Genomic DNA, 16,336 nt, shown 5'->3' on the forward strand with positions numbered 1-16,336 from the left:
TTATCTTAAAAACAGATTTGGTACCTACTTTTTGATAAGGTACTATTGTTCTCTTCAATAAAGTAGCTCTGTACTGTAAGTCGTATATTTATATAGCTTTCTTATAACATTATTGATTAATAAATTTAGTTGTTTAGAGATGTTCTCTTAAATTATGGTATATAACTGTTACATATGATTATACTCTGTCAAATTTTTGTGTCAAACACAAAAGGTAATTTATAAGGCATAGTAATAAAAAATGTTCAGTAGACGTATGGTCTATAGTGCTGCTACAACTATCACTGTGTTGTTTTGACGTCTTCGTGTTTTCATGTAATCTTGGGGGTTGGGCTGTCAGGTTGCATGTCAATCTCGGAGTAATTATTTATGATTTAGATATCAATAATTCCCTTCAATATCTCTAATGTTTCACTCATTGAACATATTTTCGTTATCCAAGACAAATGGGTAAGTATTGACCCCTTTTCTAAAAGTAGGTTACAAAAAATATCGTACCTTGTTCAGATCTTTGAAAGATTAATTTGCTTGAGATAAATTAATTTTTGTCTCATTTTCAGCCGAACGTATAGAGGCAGTGGTTGAATTCGAATATAAAGCACAAGAATCTGATGAATTAACAATTAAGAAAGGAGACTTTATCAATGATATCAGAAAGCAACCAGGTGGTTGGTGGGAAGGAACCCATGCCAAGACTGGAAAAAGAGGAATGTTTCCTGAAAATTTTGTAAAGGTTTGTTATAATATTTTTAAATGTTATAATAAGATCAGTTCTGATAATAAAACTTATTTAATGGTGATCTTTCTAGTTGAACTTTTAACCTAACAGCTAGGCTAGATCTTATAAATTTAATATCTTCTGCCAATGTATGTGTGTAGTATAATCATTCTTGTATCTGAGCCTTGATATTCAGAACTTTCGGTCACGTTTCTCGGAATGACAACCTATGTATTAAAGTTCAGTACTACAGAATAGGGTATATATTTTTAGGTTAGATAGGCCTAGTGCAAAACGATACTTGTAGCGTGATTACTAATAATATATCAATTGTGAAATTGTGTAACAAACAATTAATTGCTTTGTGTAATAGCAAGTCGTGGAGCATTGTTAGGTGCAAAAGACCTTGAGCGTAAAGTATATGTTACACGAGCCTACACACTCTATTGGGGAATATTATGAGCAGCTGTGTACTGCTAGTTACGCCCGGGCTGCAGTGGAATGAATAGCCACTATAAAAATCAACTCATTGATACTTCTGACTATCTAAACTAGCCTACTAACAATGAAAAATTAAATGTCAAACTAAATTATGTTATAGGTAGGCCTATCTCAAATTATTATAGTATAATTTAGCTAGGTTTTTTAATTTAATGATCAATTAAAAACTATCCAAAGTGTATTTATTAAAATGTAGCAAACAAAGCAGTTTAACTTGCTTAAGTAGCCTACTTCTTACTACATTAAAGAATAAACATGCCCTACAGCTTGAAACAAATTTCCATTTGTTCATTTTCATTGCATGTCATATTGCCACTTAATTACCACATAGATTGTATTACTTTGTTTGATTTATTAATTTTAAACAATATTGTTTACATTAGAAAAATCAAGCAATAACTAGGTAATTATTGTAAACTATTATAAGTAAAATGTTTTTGATTTAATATAGTTGAAGTATTTAGTTGATAACATAGTTCACTGCTACAATTATTTTGGTGGCCACCTATTATACTGCATTACTGTAAACATACAGGGTGATGCTTGGCACCGCCATGTTTATTATTACATTTAACTGTTCTGTTTCTTTTAAATTTACTTTATATTATCGGGATTGCTAGTGCCACAATGATCTAGATATTGGAGGTCTTATTATATAGGCTATTTACATTTACACAATAAAAATGGAAACCAGTAGAGCCTGCTATAGTTTTATATTATTAGATCACCAAAACGATCAAATAAAATGTTGAACAAAATTAATTAGGGTAGATTTTGCAAGAGATTCCCTTAGATAATTGATATTAATAACAATAACCAGATTATCAAATGCTATTGTCAATAGGTCTAACTAGAGTATCACTGTCTCAATCTCTGTTTGAACCCTAGATCTGTGTGATGCAAAATGTTCAATTAAATATAAATTTAAAAGTTTTTTACTCAAGATAGGCCTAAATTAAGTTTGTGTTCATATTTTACAAAAACCTTTCTTACTAGCATTATTTTAATATCATCTGAATCCACAATCTGAATGTGTAAGGTCAAAAGTGACACCACAACAATAACACATTATCCAGGACCATGACCACTGACTGATTCAAATCCTACCATGACGCTCACTGTAATTTTTAACAGATATTATATATTTAATTTACATAAATGTAAAAATGAACGTAATATTCATTTCTAGATGTATAATTATTAAAGACTAAAAGTACTATAAACTTATATTTAGGTAAAGAAAATAAACACTAGCCTAAGTGAAATAATGACTTGATTCAAATTTTTAAAGGCCAATATGTTGTGTGTATATAGTGAAAGAAATTTGTTTAATAATAATTATCATTAGAGAGTAATTTAGAGATTCACACAATATAAAAAGACTTGCAAGATGCTACTGCTACAAGAAATAAGCATCTAAGTAAACAGTGTAAATATCTACAAATAGATTCAGAATTTCGTGGAACAATATTTTAAAAATATCAGGATAACAATCAAAGAGTGAATGGATTTTTGGATTCAGAATTTAAGAAAATATATTTTTACCTCTAATTTTATTTGACTATGTTTCTGAATTAAAATGAATGCAAATTCTGGAGTCATGTGAAGATGGCAGAATCCATTAAAAAAAGTACTTATTGTAATCTATTTTTTAGAGTAGTTTAGCTACTTGCAGCGTTCGTTTTACATTCATGTGGAAAATATTATGAAGTGCTGTTTTATCCAAGGGATGCCACTTCTAAGAAATTTACGGTCTTGAAGGATTATAAAACAATATAAATTTAATTTAGTTTTCTTTGATATTGAGTGGGGATAGCAATCTAGAATATTTGTTGGTATGTCACACAGAAATATCAAACAAAAACTTAAATCTACTTGATTTTTATATTATTGGCTAAAAATAACTAAACAAACCTTAATAAAATTTAAATAAAGAATTCTACAAGTTTTTGGTGTATGTTTTACAGTTGTTACTAACATTGGTTCCAACAATTTCCGTTTTTATAATGTGTATTCTGTATAATGTATATACATTATATCACGTGATAGAATTATAAAAAAGTATTGTTCCTTTGACTAATAAATATCATGATTTAGAAATAGCTTACTGATAATAAGTACAAAATTCATAACTCAAATATTCAGAATATGTTTGTAGAAAAATTACTAAATTTCCTTGGAACAATCTTATTTGTAACATAAAGGCCTAAAGCGACATGTAAAACATATTTAATTTAATTGTATCTAAATTTAGGGGCATCTACACTGTTTTTTTTTTTTAATATTTCACACATGAATACCAAAACAAACAGGTGTAATATGTTTTTAAGTAATTTTTTAAAATGAGTACCACAGGTTATGGCTGATTCCCTGGTAATATTTGCTCTGCAATTACAATAAACAAATCAGGACAATCGTTAAAAGTAACAGAAGTTAATTTAAGGTGGTGCAATCAATTTTGGGTGTGGAGAATATTATTATGTTACATTCATAACATTTTAAGGTAACTTCCTTCAATACAGAAAAAGAAGGAATTTTTTATCACTTCACATGAAATTACACTTGTGGAAGGTAGGAATTTGAGCACTTCTGTAATCTGGCTGAAATAATAACAATTAACAGCTAAAGGTAAAAGTATGTAATGTTTACAGTTTATGCATTATAGCTTCAGTGAATGACATGATTTTTATTTACACATGACTTAAGAAAACTATATTGTATAAATTAAGAAAATAACATGTTTTTAATAATCTTTTCCTCAACAACCCCCAAGAATATAGTAGTATTTGAAACTATTTTAATATATCTATCTATCTATATATATAAAAATGTATGTTTGTGTGTTTGTCCTTTATGGAATCGTGAACTATGTGGCCGATCATTATGAAAATTTGTATGTATATGTATTTTTCCGCTGAGAAGGTTTATGTGCTATGCCCATTGATGTAACTCGTCACAAGACGGCGCTGCAAAAGATAAAAGTTTTCAAATCGCCTGCATATTATAAACTGCAATTGCAAGGCAGTTACGTATATTTAACTGCCAAATACTATTTGAAGGCGCTAAGTTATGATGTATATTTGTCTTTAAAATAAGATTCTGGTTGAACTTAAAGGTTGAGTGTTAGACCACTTTATAATAAAGGACATCAAAGCAAACTCTACATTGGCGATGGAAATATAATTTACTTGAACCAGAAATGCTCTTACACAGGGGCAAAGCTTACGAAAACCGTGCAAAGCCGCGGGAAACAGCTAGTTGTAACATAAACCTACTTTAAAATTGAAATGTTTTATCCATTTTTTAAAGCTGTCCACTCATATTTATATGAACCTCTTGTTAGGAACAAATAAAGTGACCCATTATCATAAATCATTCGTAGGTGTATTAAGGAGACTAGGACAATAATTTAAAATGTGTGTCTTTCGATGGATCTTAATTATGGTTATGTTATTTGTAGAAAAATAAGATAATGATTTATACAATTTTGTTTATTTTGCTTTTTGATTTGTAATATATAAAGTCACATTTTTTGTGTAAGGGGTTTAAGATAAATAAAACTGTTTTAGTGAATACACAGAGTTTTTGACTTAATAAAAATCTATGACTTTATAAATGATGAAACTAAAAGTAAAATAGACCAAGTTTCATGAATCAATATTTTATTATTAGTAAATAATATACTGTTTATATTTTAAAAATAATATAACCACATTCAAGATGCACCTAAATACACACATATACTAAATTACTGTCATACTCTTCTGAATGTGCCTGTAACCCTATGACCCATATACAGGGTCCGGCAAAAAAACCTCCCTGATTTCAATAGGCATTTGCAAAAAGAATAAGAAACATACAGAACAATTACTTATATTTGTGAATACCCTATATGATGCCATTTTACATCACTTAGTACACTTTACTTGGTTTTGAATATATGATGTCCCCCATTGTTAAGACATTCACGAAGTCTTTCCCTGAAGTTTTCCATAGTTCTTCGTGTAACTTCCCTTGGAATGGCTGCCACTTCCTGCCTAATGGCATATTTTAGTTCTTGCAGAGTTCTGGGACGATGTTTGTACACTTCAGCCTTTAGGTAGCCCCACAGAAAGAAATCACAAGATGATAAGTCGGGTGACCTTGGGGGCCAGGAAATGTCTCCTCTTAAAGAAACAAGACGTCCAGGGAACAACTCTCTTAACATTTCCATGGACCGCCGAGCAGTGTGAGCTGTGGCTCCGTCCTGTTGGAACCAAACTTCTTCTTCCTCATGGTCTAAAACAAACTGGTTGATCTTGGGTCGGAAAAATGTCTCTATCATGTGACAATAGCGATTGGCATTGACCTTTACTGTTTGTCCATCTTCTTTAAAAAAGTACGGTCCCCACACACCAAATTTCGCAACGGCGCACCAAACTGTGACTTTTGGGCTGTGTAGTGGTTGTTGGTGGAGTTCCTTAGGATTTTCTGCAGCTCAGTAGCAGAAATTCTGTTTGTTAACAGTTCCACACAAGTGGAAGTGGGCTTCATCAGAAGAAATGAAGACAGCATTTGGGGGAATGTTTTGCAAAATGTCATAACATGCAGCCCTGCGAGTTTCATAATCTTCTTCAGACAAGTTTTGGGCAACCATTATTTTGTAGGGATGCAGATGAAGTTCCTTATGCAGAATTCTCCTTACACTCCTTTCTGACAATCCCAGAGCAGCTAGCTGCATGTTTAACCGCTGAACGCTTTGGAGACTGTTGGATGGATGTTTTCACTCGCGTCACATTCTCCGGTGTTATTGCAGTACGAGGTCGGCCAGTTGGTTTTCAAACACTGAAAATGGCATGTACGCCGCTACGGAACAATACCCCCTCCACATCTCTACCCCCACTACAACACATGCAGTGGCTTGCTCAAACCGAGGAGGTTTTTTTTCCGAACCCTGTACAATTACTATAAAAATTTAATTGAAATGAAAATTAAGTGCATTGGTGCATTTTATGTCTGTTCAAAAGTCGTTAAAAGATTGTCTAGACAAAATTTTAAGGCCTTATTTTAAAAGCTGCAAGGTTATGAATTGGATGAATAAAATTGTCTCTATATCTGGTGTAATAGTGTTGCTATGTAAAGTTGTCTTGTTAAATTTGGATATTTGTGAATAGCCTACATACAACTTAAATAACGTATGAATTGACGAGAAGTAAACATTTTTTATTTGAAATGATTTTTATGATTCCCTGGGTTTAAGAGCATAAATAACTGTTTAACTTTGATTTTAATTTTCATAAGTCAAATAAGGAAACATAGAAGCACAATATACCGTCATTAAAGTATTTGGTACTAACAGATAATAATCACAAAGTGCGTTCTACCGATATTTTTTGTAGGTTTTGATTATTTGTTTTGAAATGCACAATAACTGATTTACTTCTATTCAGAACTAAATTTGCATTAAACTATTCTGGAACTTTATCACTCAAATTCTGAATTGTATGAATAGATAGATTGTTTCAATAGAAATATCATCAGGAAACATTTTAGTACCCATTATGTGGGTGGCATATCATTCAAGCACACTAGAAACAGAAACGGAGCCAGTAGAGCCTTATGATGCTTTATTTGACATAATTTTATACCTGGAATTAATATTTGATGATTTAAAATTGATGTTTTAACTCACAATGATTTTAACCCTTTAGTAAAGTATTTAATATTTGTAATTTGTTAAAATTATTGGATTTTAAAGCAGTTCTATTAAAAAATTTAAATTTAAAGATTTTTTTAGTGCAACAAAAATTACTCTTTGTTAGCTTATAATTTTATAGCAATACTATAATCTTGAATGATAAGCAGATAAACTAAAATTTAGTTGTTCTAGTTAGCATATTGGAAATTGTATTAGCTAAAATGGGCAGGTATTTGACTGAATAATTGCCATCAAGATGCTTCTATTTTCCAGCAGTTAATGTGTCTGCCTTTAATTTGACGTAGATTTTAGTATTTAATGTTTTACAAATCTTTCTGCGGAATACCACTAAAATATATTTGTACATAATAAAGATATACGACTTACATAATTGTTTTTCTATATCAAAACAGCAAATTATCTAGCAAATCCTTGTGTGTTCCACATTTTTTGTTTTTTGTCATGAGTGAAAATAATTATAAAAATATAAACATTAAGCTCATTATAATATTTTATATTCTTGGAGTTATTGTGAAATGATGGTTTTACTGATTTTTTCCATATTGGACTAAACTTTAATCAATTCGGTGTAGTAACTAGATGGAACTGTATTTTTTTTTTGTAGTAGCCTAGTGGCTTATGCAAGTAAACTGCACATATACAGTATTGATTTTAAAACTAATTTGTATTGATAATTAGTAACGAATAGAAAAAAGCTAAGTTATTGTATTCTAATATTTTAACGAATGCAAATCCACAGCACGCCTTGTATTAGGATCAGCTCGACAGTTGTCAATTGTCATGCATAACATAGTTCATTGTCTGCTGTTGTGTAATGTGACGGGCCTGTGTTGCAGATGCTGGATCCTGCCAACCCAAAGATGGATGTAACTTTAAGACCAGGTGAGTTGCTATCACAATACTGTCAGTAATTATAAATAGTTACAGCTGGTTAAATGTAAAGCTTACATTGTTCTAACTGCCCACATAAAGATAATTATCAATCAATGTCATTGAGGGAGTTTGTGGTGTTTTCTCACCATCGTCAAAAAATCTTGTTCATGCATTGATTAAGGTTGTATTAGTTTCCTGAACGAAATGCTATATTTGAAGAATTATTTCTTATTTATGTTTTATTGGAGTTCAAACATCTTAATATTAACACTAGAATTAGCAGTAAGATACGTCTTCCTTATGTGGGCCATTTGTGTGCTTTCTTTAAAAATACAGAAATAAAAGATTTTCGTGGCAAGCCTATGGTGTTGTTCAACAGTACGTACTTGGTTTTTTTTGTGAATTAATTAGATCCACATAAAAGAATATTTAGATTTTAATACAAATATGAGAAATCTAGATACAAGCGATTTTTAAGGAAAACTTGTTTAAAAGATTAAAAATTGTTTTCAGCATTAAAAAAATTGTGATTAGATTGTGGGATTCATTAAATTGAACAAAAGAAAGACCTTGATAAATGTATATGTCTACTTTTGTGTGATTTAATGTGCAGCCATGTTTACTTGTTGAAAACTTTGCTGTGTTATCTTGCACAGTGTCTGGCCGCCGATGTCGGGTGCTGTTTAGTTACCAGCCAGCCAACGATGATGAACTGGAGCTGCAGGTGGGCGATGTCATCGACATCCTCTCAGAGGTGGAGGAGGGTTGGTGGAAAGGCAAACTCAATGCACAGGTCAGTACAATTCAAAATGGATAACATTTGACTAACGATACCCAACTAGAAAATTTCTGAAATAATGATTTATAGGGAATGTTTATCTTAGTTATGAAACTCTAGAATGTAACATAATAAAATATGGTCTTAAATACATGAGGAAAAATTCAGTCCACTTCTACATTACATTTCACATTCCTCAACACATTCAAAAATGTTCCAATGGACAATTTGTTGAAGTAATTATTTGAAAGATTCAAAAGATTAAAACTTCACCAATAATAACACATCAAAATGTCTAGAGTACATAATTAAAAATTGGCATAATATAATAAATTAAATGTCTACAAATAGGGTGGGTCCAGTATGATTATTTCTTTTTGTTTAAAATTGTGTAGATACGTTTTTAATATGCTACTTCTTATACATGAGATAATTGATCTTCTTAGAGTAATAAGTCATTATTCTTTCTTAATTTAACCTCCGGTGATTTTAGAAGTTTAGTGATCTTCTATTTGGAATAGTAAATGGTGGTACATTTTTACTCTACTGAAATATAATGAATTGAATATAGGTTTAAACAGCTGCATTAATTTGAAACTTTCTGTTTCATACTGTTTCCATATAATTTCCTACTTAGCTGGTTTCTAAACTTAAAATAATTCAGTAACTGGTTAAGATGATAGCTGTCTTATTATGTCTGTGTTTTATTATGTTTTGGTACATTACCAACTAATTTTATGCATTATATCCCAATACTAATTATATAATAAATGTGCCTTTGTTTGTTTGTTTTACTTTCACGCATAAACTATTCAACTGATTGTACTGAAATTTTACATGGGCATTCTTATGAACCCTGGGATGAATATAGGTCTATTCTTATTTCAAAAACCCCTCAGGGATAAACCCCACTGGTCTTTTAATTAGCAAAAAATGCCATCATCGTCTCTAAAGTTGTCAAATATTATTTTAAAGAGCTGTCAAATGTAATCAACTATTTTAGTAAACAACATATTTTAATTACATTTTAATAAAACTTCCTTTGAAGCAGTCTGCAAGAACTATGCTAGATGAAAGTTCACTGGACTGTGCTTTTGAACGAATGTACCATTTCCAGCTCTAAATTTAACATTAACAATATTTTTCAGCTTATAAAGAAACAAATTGTGTAGTGTCATTGTTAATGTAGTTTTAACTGTACAAGTATTAGATCTAAAACACAATGTTACTATCAAACTTTTACCATAAATTTAAAGACTGATATGAAAGTCATCATAGTTCAGTTTTGAAAGTAGTGAGTGGACTTATCTAATCTGTGATATATATTTTCTTGATCAGGAAAGAGGCAAAATCAGCTGTAGAACAAAAATACTAAAATCAGAGTAAATTATAATCATCATAAATATACACTTTTCTTAATCGAAGGAAGAAAGCTAACACAATAATGGTGTCTAAAATAAAACTCACTCAAACCAGAGGTGCTCATAAAGGTGCAAAAATATTTTTATGCAAAACCACAGGTAGTATTGCAAACTGCTAGTATTGTATTGAAAACTGGAAAGCACAGAGAAAAGTAATGTACCACCTTTTCTCTCACATCTGCATTATTTTTTTTACTACTAAGAATATGAATTGGGGTTTTGTTTCATATATTTTAAAGTTATTTTATGTGTGGTATTAACTTTTCATGTCTTCCAAATTGAGTAAAATTTGATTGTAAAAACCAATAAAGTTTTATTCCCAACAAAATCACTTTTTGTGTGTACTACAGTACAGGGGAAATAAGAAAATATATTTTAGTGTGATCGTATTTTGAACAAAACAGATACACAGAATAATATGTTTTAATAGTAATTCGATATCTGCATATTTTTAAGTGAGAAAAAATATAATGCAAATGAGTAGCATTTTGAATGCATAGAGGCTTAACTAAGTATACTGTTATTCATGTATAACAGGAATGTACGTTGTAAGGTATATTGTAAATAATATCATTCTTATAAGCTAATAACAGTTCTGATATGCAGCGTAGCATGCCTTATCAGTGCCCATGTGACACTTGCAATAGTGCTGAATGAAGGTTTTCTTTATCTACTTGCTCATCATTGTTCGTTAATTAATATCAAACTCAAATATTTTTATTCTACAAATTTTGCATTTTGCTCCAACTTAATTGAAACTATTGGACATCTTATATTTTTAAGATGTCTGTCTTTCAACATAAAGTTTATTAATACATTTTTACACACATAAACATTATTACAACTGTTTTGGTGTTGGGTACTCCAAAATGGAAATTAAAAGTTTCCTTATTACATTTAAACACAAAAAAACCAATATTTAATCCTTCTATTTTTGTGAGGCCTTTCGATAGCAAGGCTATCTTTGTCAGACACATCACAAAAAATATATGGCCTTGCTACCGAAAAGCCTCACAAAAATAAATGTATTAAATATTGGTTTTTTTGTGTTTAAATGTAATAAGTTAACTGTAGCCAATATAAGCTCCATCTTCAACATTTTAAAATTTTCCTATAAACTAAAAACATTTAATGTAATGCCTTTGTTTAACATTTCCTAACAATCAAACCATTTCTTAAAATTAAAACTAACAATCAATTGAGTTTAAACCTTTTAGTGTCCTGGCTTAAAATAAAAATATTTTCGTAAAATATACTTTGTACAAGATATTTATAAAATACCAGACATGTTTAGGTTATTTTTAACCTTTAGTAAAATATTTGGGAAAACCTAATATTTTTATATAGGCTTTTAATTGTGTTTGAAAATGTTTACAAATCTTCATATAAATGACTCTGAAAAATATTTCCCATTATATAATTGAAATAGTATATTTCTATTGATTCTGAATATTTAATAAAAGTATAAAGACAAATAGTAAATTATTGATGAAAAAACAAATAAGCTGCAAAAAATTACAAAAAAAGAAGTTCAAAGTACTTTGATTATAACTTAATTTCATTTTCTGAATAATAACATGGACTTTAAAATTCTTATCACATTAAAGAGATATAAGCATGAGTACTGTATCAACAGATTGAGCAATCGTTGGTGTCTTAATAATTTATTTATTTATTTATTTATTTATTCACGGCAATACGCCAATTACAAAACTAAACACAGATTGCAGATGGCTGTCTGCAATAATAAAATAAAAGCCATCTGCTAATTGTTCTGCTACTCTTGCATTAATTGTTTTGGATTACAGTATCATTTTATTTACTATACTGTATGAAAACAACATTGATTCTGCAGTATGTCAGCCATGTAGAGTTGTGAAAGTTTCTAGAAATCTTTCTGCAAGCAGCAGCAACCAGCATTTTCTGACCTTTAACCTTGTTGCTTCCTGATGGCTTCATTCTCTGGTTAACCTTGAGGAATTTCTTTCCACTGGTGCCAGAATTGTTGATTTACATTAGTTGACTGATTGAGTAAGCATCACGTGTAAAGAACTTATTCTTATGTATGCGTATTATATAAACTGTAGAATGAGTACCTTAATTACAGCTGAACATAGATAATATGTGTGTGTTTCTAATATAATAACTTGACTGATGTTGATCCAAATGGGAATAAATTAAGTATTTATTGACCTCCAGATAATTTAAAAATTGGTTTTATTCTTATTAAAAATAGGAGGTTTGGCTAAAAGAATTTGAGATATTGACAGATTTAAATTACAAATTAAAATTTCATGTTTTAATGCTTCTAAATTTGTTCTTGTCTGTTCTAGTACATAGTAATAATATATTTTTTATTATGTGTTTATAAGTAAATGTATAATTATATTAACATAATAATTTTATTTGTGTGTATTTCAAGTTGTTAAATGTCTAAATTGCACTGAATTTTAGGCATGAATTTTAAAACACAACTTCTGGTGGGGGTTATTCTAAAATTAAGAAGGAACAATCTGAAACTCTCCTAGACAGATTATTTACAAATACTATGGGTGAGACGTACACCCAGTCATAGTGGCTGGACCCACCTACATTGAGTCAGTAGGTGACTCACACCATCTCCCAGTAGATGATGTCACCAGTCTTATTCAGATTACAACTGAGAACAACTTGATAATTGTTCCTTGTTTGCTCAATTAATCAAACAGTTGAGTTTAATCCAGGGCTAAACAGTGTGACTTCTGTGGAGCTATATGCCTACTGTTTGTTAAAAAAATCATCTATTAAATATTATAAAAATCTATTCAACACTAAAATTTACTTTTAACCCTTTTTGTGTTCTAATATACATTTTATTTTAACAGTAACAGAATTTATTTAATTGGTATCTTAAATAAAAAGCTATGTGTTTAATATCAGTGCAACAATCAATAATTGAAAGAGTTGTCTTCATTTTAAATTATATTTTACATGGTATTGGTTCTTTGGTTTATTATTTTGCTGTCAATATTTTTAATTGTAAATACTTTCAGTTACTTTATGTATATTTAGAGTGTTTCCATTGTATGTAGATTTATTAAGAACAATTTTTTATAATACCAAATTAAATTCTTAGAATGTAAAAGACATGTGAAAATTAGTGATTATAAATCAAAGTTTTGCTTGTGAATGTGTATGCTTATTTGGGTTTAAAAATTGGCCTTTTATTCTTTCAACGACTATTTCAATGTGCAATGTTTTAAAATTTAATTATGCACATTTAAAATTAGTTTAAATTTTGGACAATTTAACACTATTTTATGTACGTTAATGTGCATTTTTTTAAAATAAAGTCATTGAGTAAATGATTGTTGAGAAATAATAGTGATTTCAAACAATTTTAGTCTTGTTGTGTATTGGTAGAATATTGAAGTAAACAAATCACTTTTTAAACCCCCATTTCAGTGTCTTCGAAAACTCAAATTAAAACTTGTCTTATTAGTGCACATCACTTTATTACTTGGCAAATTTGGATATATTCTGTAATTTTTGAAAACTATTTGACATTTTATCAAATAGAGTATAGATTTGGAGGTGTCATAATACTATGAGAATAATTAAAACCCTTTTCAATATATTAATGTAACTCAGTGTACTTCATAAAAATGTTAAAACTTGGATCTACTTGTGTGTAGATTATTATATTGGAAAATGTTGTATTCATTTATAGTAGTCATAGTACAATTAGATCTACTTGTTTTGCACAACATTGTAGAAGGCAAACGTAACAGTTGTAAAGGGACAATATACATAATTGCAGATTTTATTTCACAATAATATTAACACGTTACTACACTCATATTTTTGTAGTATTCACCTGGTGTCCCAAATAAATTGTTGCCCCAACAAATATTATGTACACACTCTGCATTAGAGGGTTAATAATGCACAAATAAGATTATACAGAGATTTATTACTCTTAAATGTAACACAGATTGAATAAGCCAAAATCCAAAACTTAAATTTGTTATAACTTACATCCAGTTGAAGATAAATGATTATATATGTATATATATATATATATATATATATATATATATATATATATATATATATACATGTGTGTGCGTGCATGCGTGCGTGCGTGTGTGTGTGTGTGTGTGTGTGTGTGTGTGTGTGTCTAGGTACAATATGATTGATAAATTCATTACCATGTTTATCAAAATCTTTGAAAGCCTTTGATTTTTGTGCTCTTTGCAAGGAGTTTTGGAGTCCACCTTGCACAAAACTTTTAGTAAACAAGCTTCTTCACAAAACTTTTTATGAACTAGACTGTATGGAATTTGGAAGAAATGTCTTAAAAGTATTTGTGAAACAAGGAATTTACGATTTTTTTCATTGATTTTCTTCAACAAGTATTCAGTAAACAGGCTAGGCCAACCACTGCACATTGGTTCAATCATTTTCTAAATCATTATATCACTGCCTCACTCTGCTTTCACTTATTTCATTGCCATGAATGTTACAAAGTTGGCAATGGATTTCAATCAATCTGCAGTTTTTGCCAAAAGAAATCTTATTACAAGTGGCGGGATAAAATTGCAACGCACATTTTACGTAGTCACAGTGAGAAAATTAGAACAATCTATCACAGCTCGATGCATACTGAGCATAAGACATGTTTTTAACCCTAGATGACATCTCTAGTATCTCTAGCCCCACCCACTGCTAAGCTAGGCCCAAATGTATGTATGTTAATTTCTGGGTAACCTCCTTATTTTTGTATACTTAATATAAAACATGGTTTATTCCAAACAATTATTTACTTTTCATCTTTATTCAGACTTTAAAAACCACTCTTGGAATTGTGTTTAATTTTTTTAAATCTGCATGGATGGAAAACAAACATCTACTAGAAATTTTATGGTTGGTCATATAAAATAATTATGTTCCAGGTAGGAGTATTCCCTTCAAATTTTGTTGCCGAAGTTTTTGAAGATGCCACTGAGACTAAAGAAGCATCGCATCGGAAAACTTCAAGAAGCAGTTTGGATTCTGATTCAACCAAACAATCAAATGGTAAGAGACTGATTTATTATTGGCTGAGCTTTAACAAAGCCTTGTGGGACTGGAAAAATGTCATTTCTCCCTGTCTAAACAATATCTCAAAAAGAAACTGACGTACAGACTTGAAATTTTACATGATAGTTTATTTATATATTAGTAACACTCACCGAGTTTAATGTTGGTGCGTCAATCCATGGGATTTGGCTGAGCATTTGCAAATATTTTTACATTGGTCTCATGGGTAACCATGATAGCACAAGAAAATATCAGAATAAATACATTTGTAAACAAACTGAATCGAATCATTTGAGATTTCAACATGCATTTTTATTCATAGAGTAAAAAGAAAAAGTGTGGAATATCAATGTTAAAACTCTGTTACAAGGTTTGATTTCAGTGTACTCTTGCGTTGTAGTACCCTCCCTAGCTCACTGGAAGTGAGTTTTATTATTTTAACACTACTGTGAAACCTAATGTAATGAACTAAAATAGGAATGAATTATGTAGCAATCTCTAGAAAGATTTCATCTGTCAACTTTAATTTGACATCATTTAGAAACATGAGTCAATAGCAATTCAATTCAGTTAAAAACATTTTTATTCATTATTTAACAGGAAGAACAAACAGAAAATTGTATTATAGATAGTATAAAATTATTTTGCAAATTAATTATATGTGTTAATAAACCATAGTATAATATGATTTAGAACATTTCCCATCATTATATGTTATAAAATGTATAACAGTACATTTCAAGGATTGAAATCTACCCTCTTCCTCAGGTCTATAAACAATTTTACACATAAACATTATACATTTTGGGTCATTCCATTTCAAATCAACCAATGATAAAATAATTTCGGACCTTGACCTCCTGATGATTTTTGTATAGAAGTTGTACCTACCAAAACTATTTAAATACAACATTTTACATTTTTATGCCTTTTGTTTTGAGTGATATCTTTTTAAAACCATTTTTGAGGGTTCCAAAAAATTTTAAATATACAAAAAATAGTCATATGATATATGAAATTAAAGAGCATTTCAAATGGAAAAGAATACCACATATTTGAGTTCTTTAGCTTTGATGGTTTTTTAGGTATGATGTTTAAAAAATACTGAAACATAACCAAAAACTGCTTTTTTGTGGGTTTTTAAAAGGCTGTCACTCAAAAACCAAAAGGCATAAAAATGTAAAATGTTGTTTTTTAACTAGTTTTGGTAGGTACAACTTCTATAAAAAAAACCACAACACCTCAGAGGTCAAGATCCAAAATTATATTATCGTTGGTTGATTTGA

General features: G+C 29.8%; 1 protein-coding gene across 2 annotated transcripts in view; it reads left to right on the top strand.

Annotated features, from left to right (window-relative positions):
* Nucleotides 1-260: 260 nt before the first annotated feature.
* Nucleotides 261-16,336, top strand: part of LOC124359429 (SH3 domain-containing kinase-binding protein 1-like) — a 59,708-nt gene continuing 43,632 nt past the window's right edge. For both annotated transcript variants that reach the window (XM_046812165.1, XM_046812166.1), the window contains exons 1-5: nucleotides 261-450; nucleotides 561-733; nucleotides 7,754-7,799; nucleotides 8,447-8,583; nucleotides 14,924-15,047. In XM_046812165.1, the coding sequence (XP_046668121.1) occupies nucleotides 447-450; nucleotides 561-733; nucleotides 7,754-7,799; nucleotides 8,447-8,583; nucleotides 14,924-15,047 (484 nt within the window). In that variant the 5' untranslated portion in view covers nucleotides 261-446. The remainder of the gene's footprint in view (nucleotides 451-560; nucleotides 734-7,753; nucleotides 7,800-8,446; nucleotides 8,584-14,923; nucleotides 15,048-16,336) is intronic.

This window comes from Homalodisca vitripennis, chromosome 4 (assembly GCF_021130785.1).
Source record: "Homalodisca vitripennis isolate AUS2020 chromosome 4, UT_GWSS_2.1, whole genome shotgun sequence".
NCBI classification, from domain to species: domain Eukaryota; kingdom Metazoa; phylum Arthropoda; class Insecta; order Hemiptera; family Cicadellidae; genus Homalodisca; species Homalodisca vitripennis.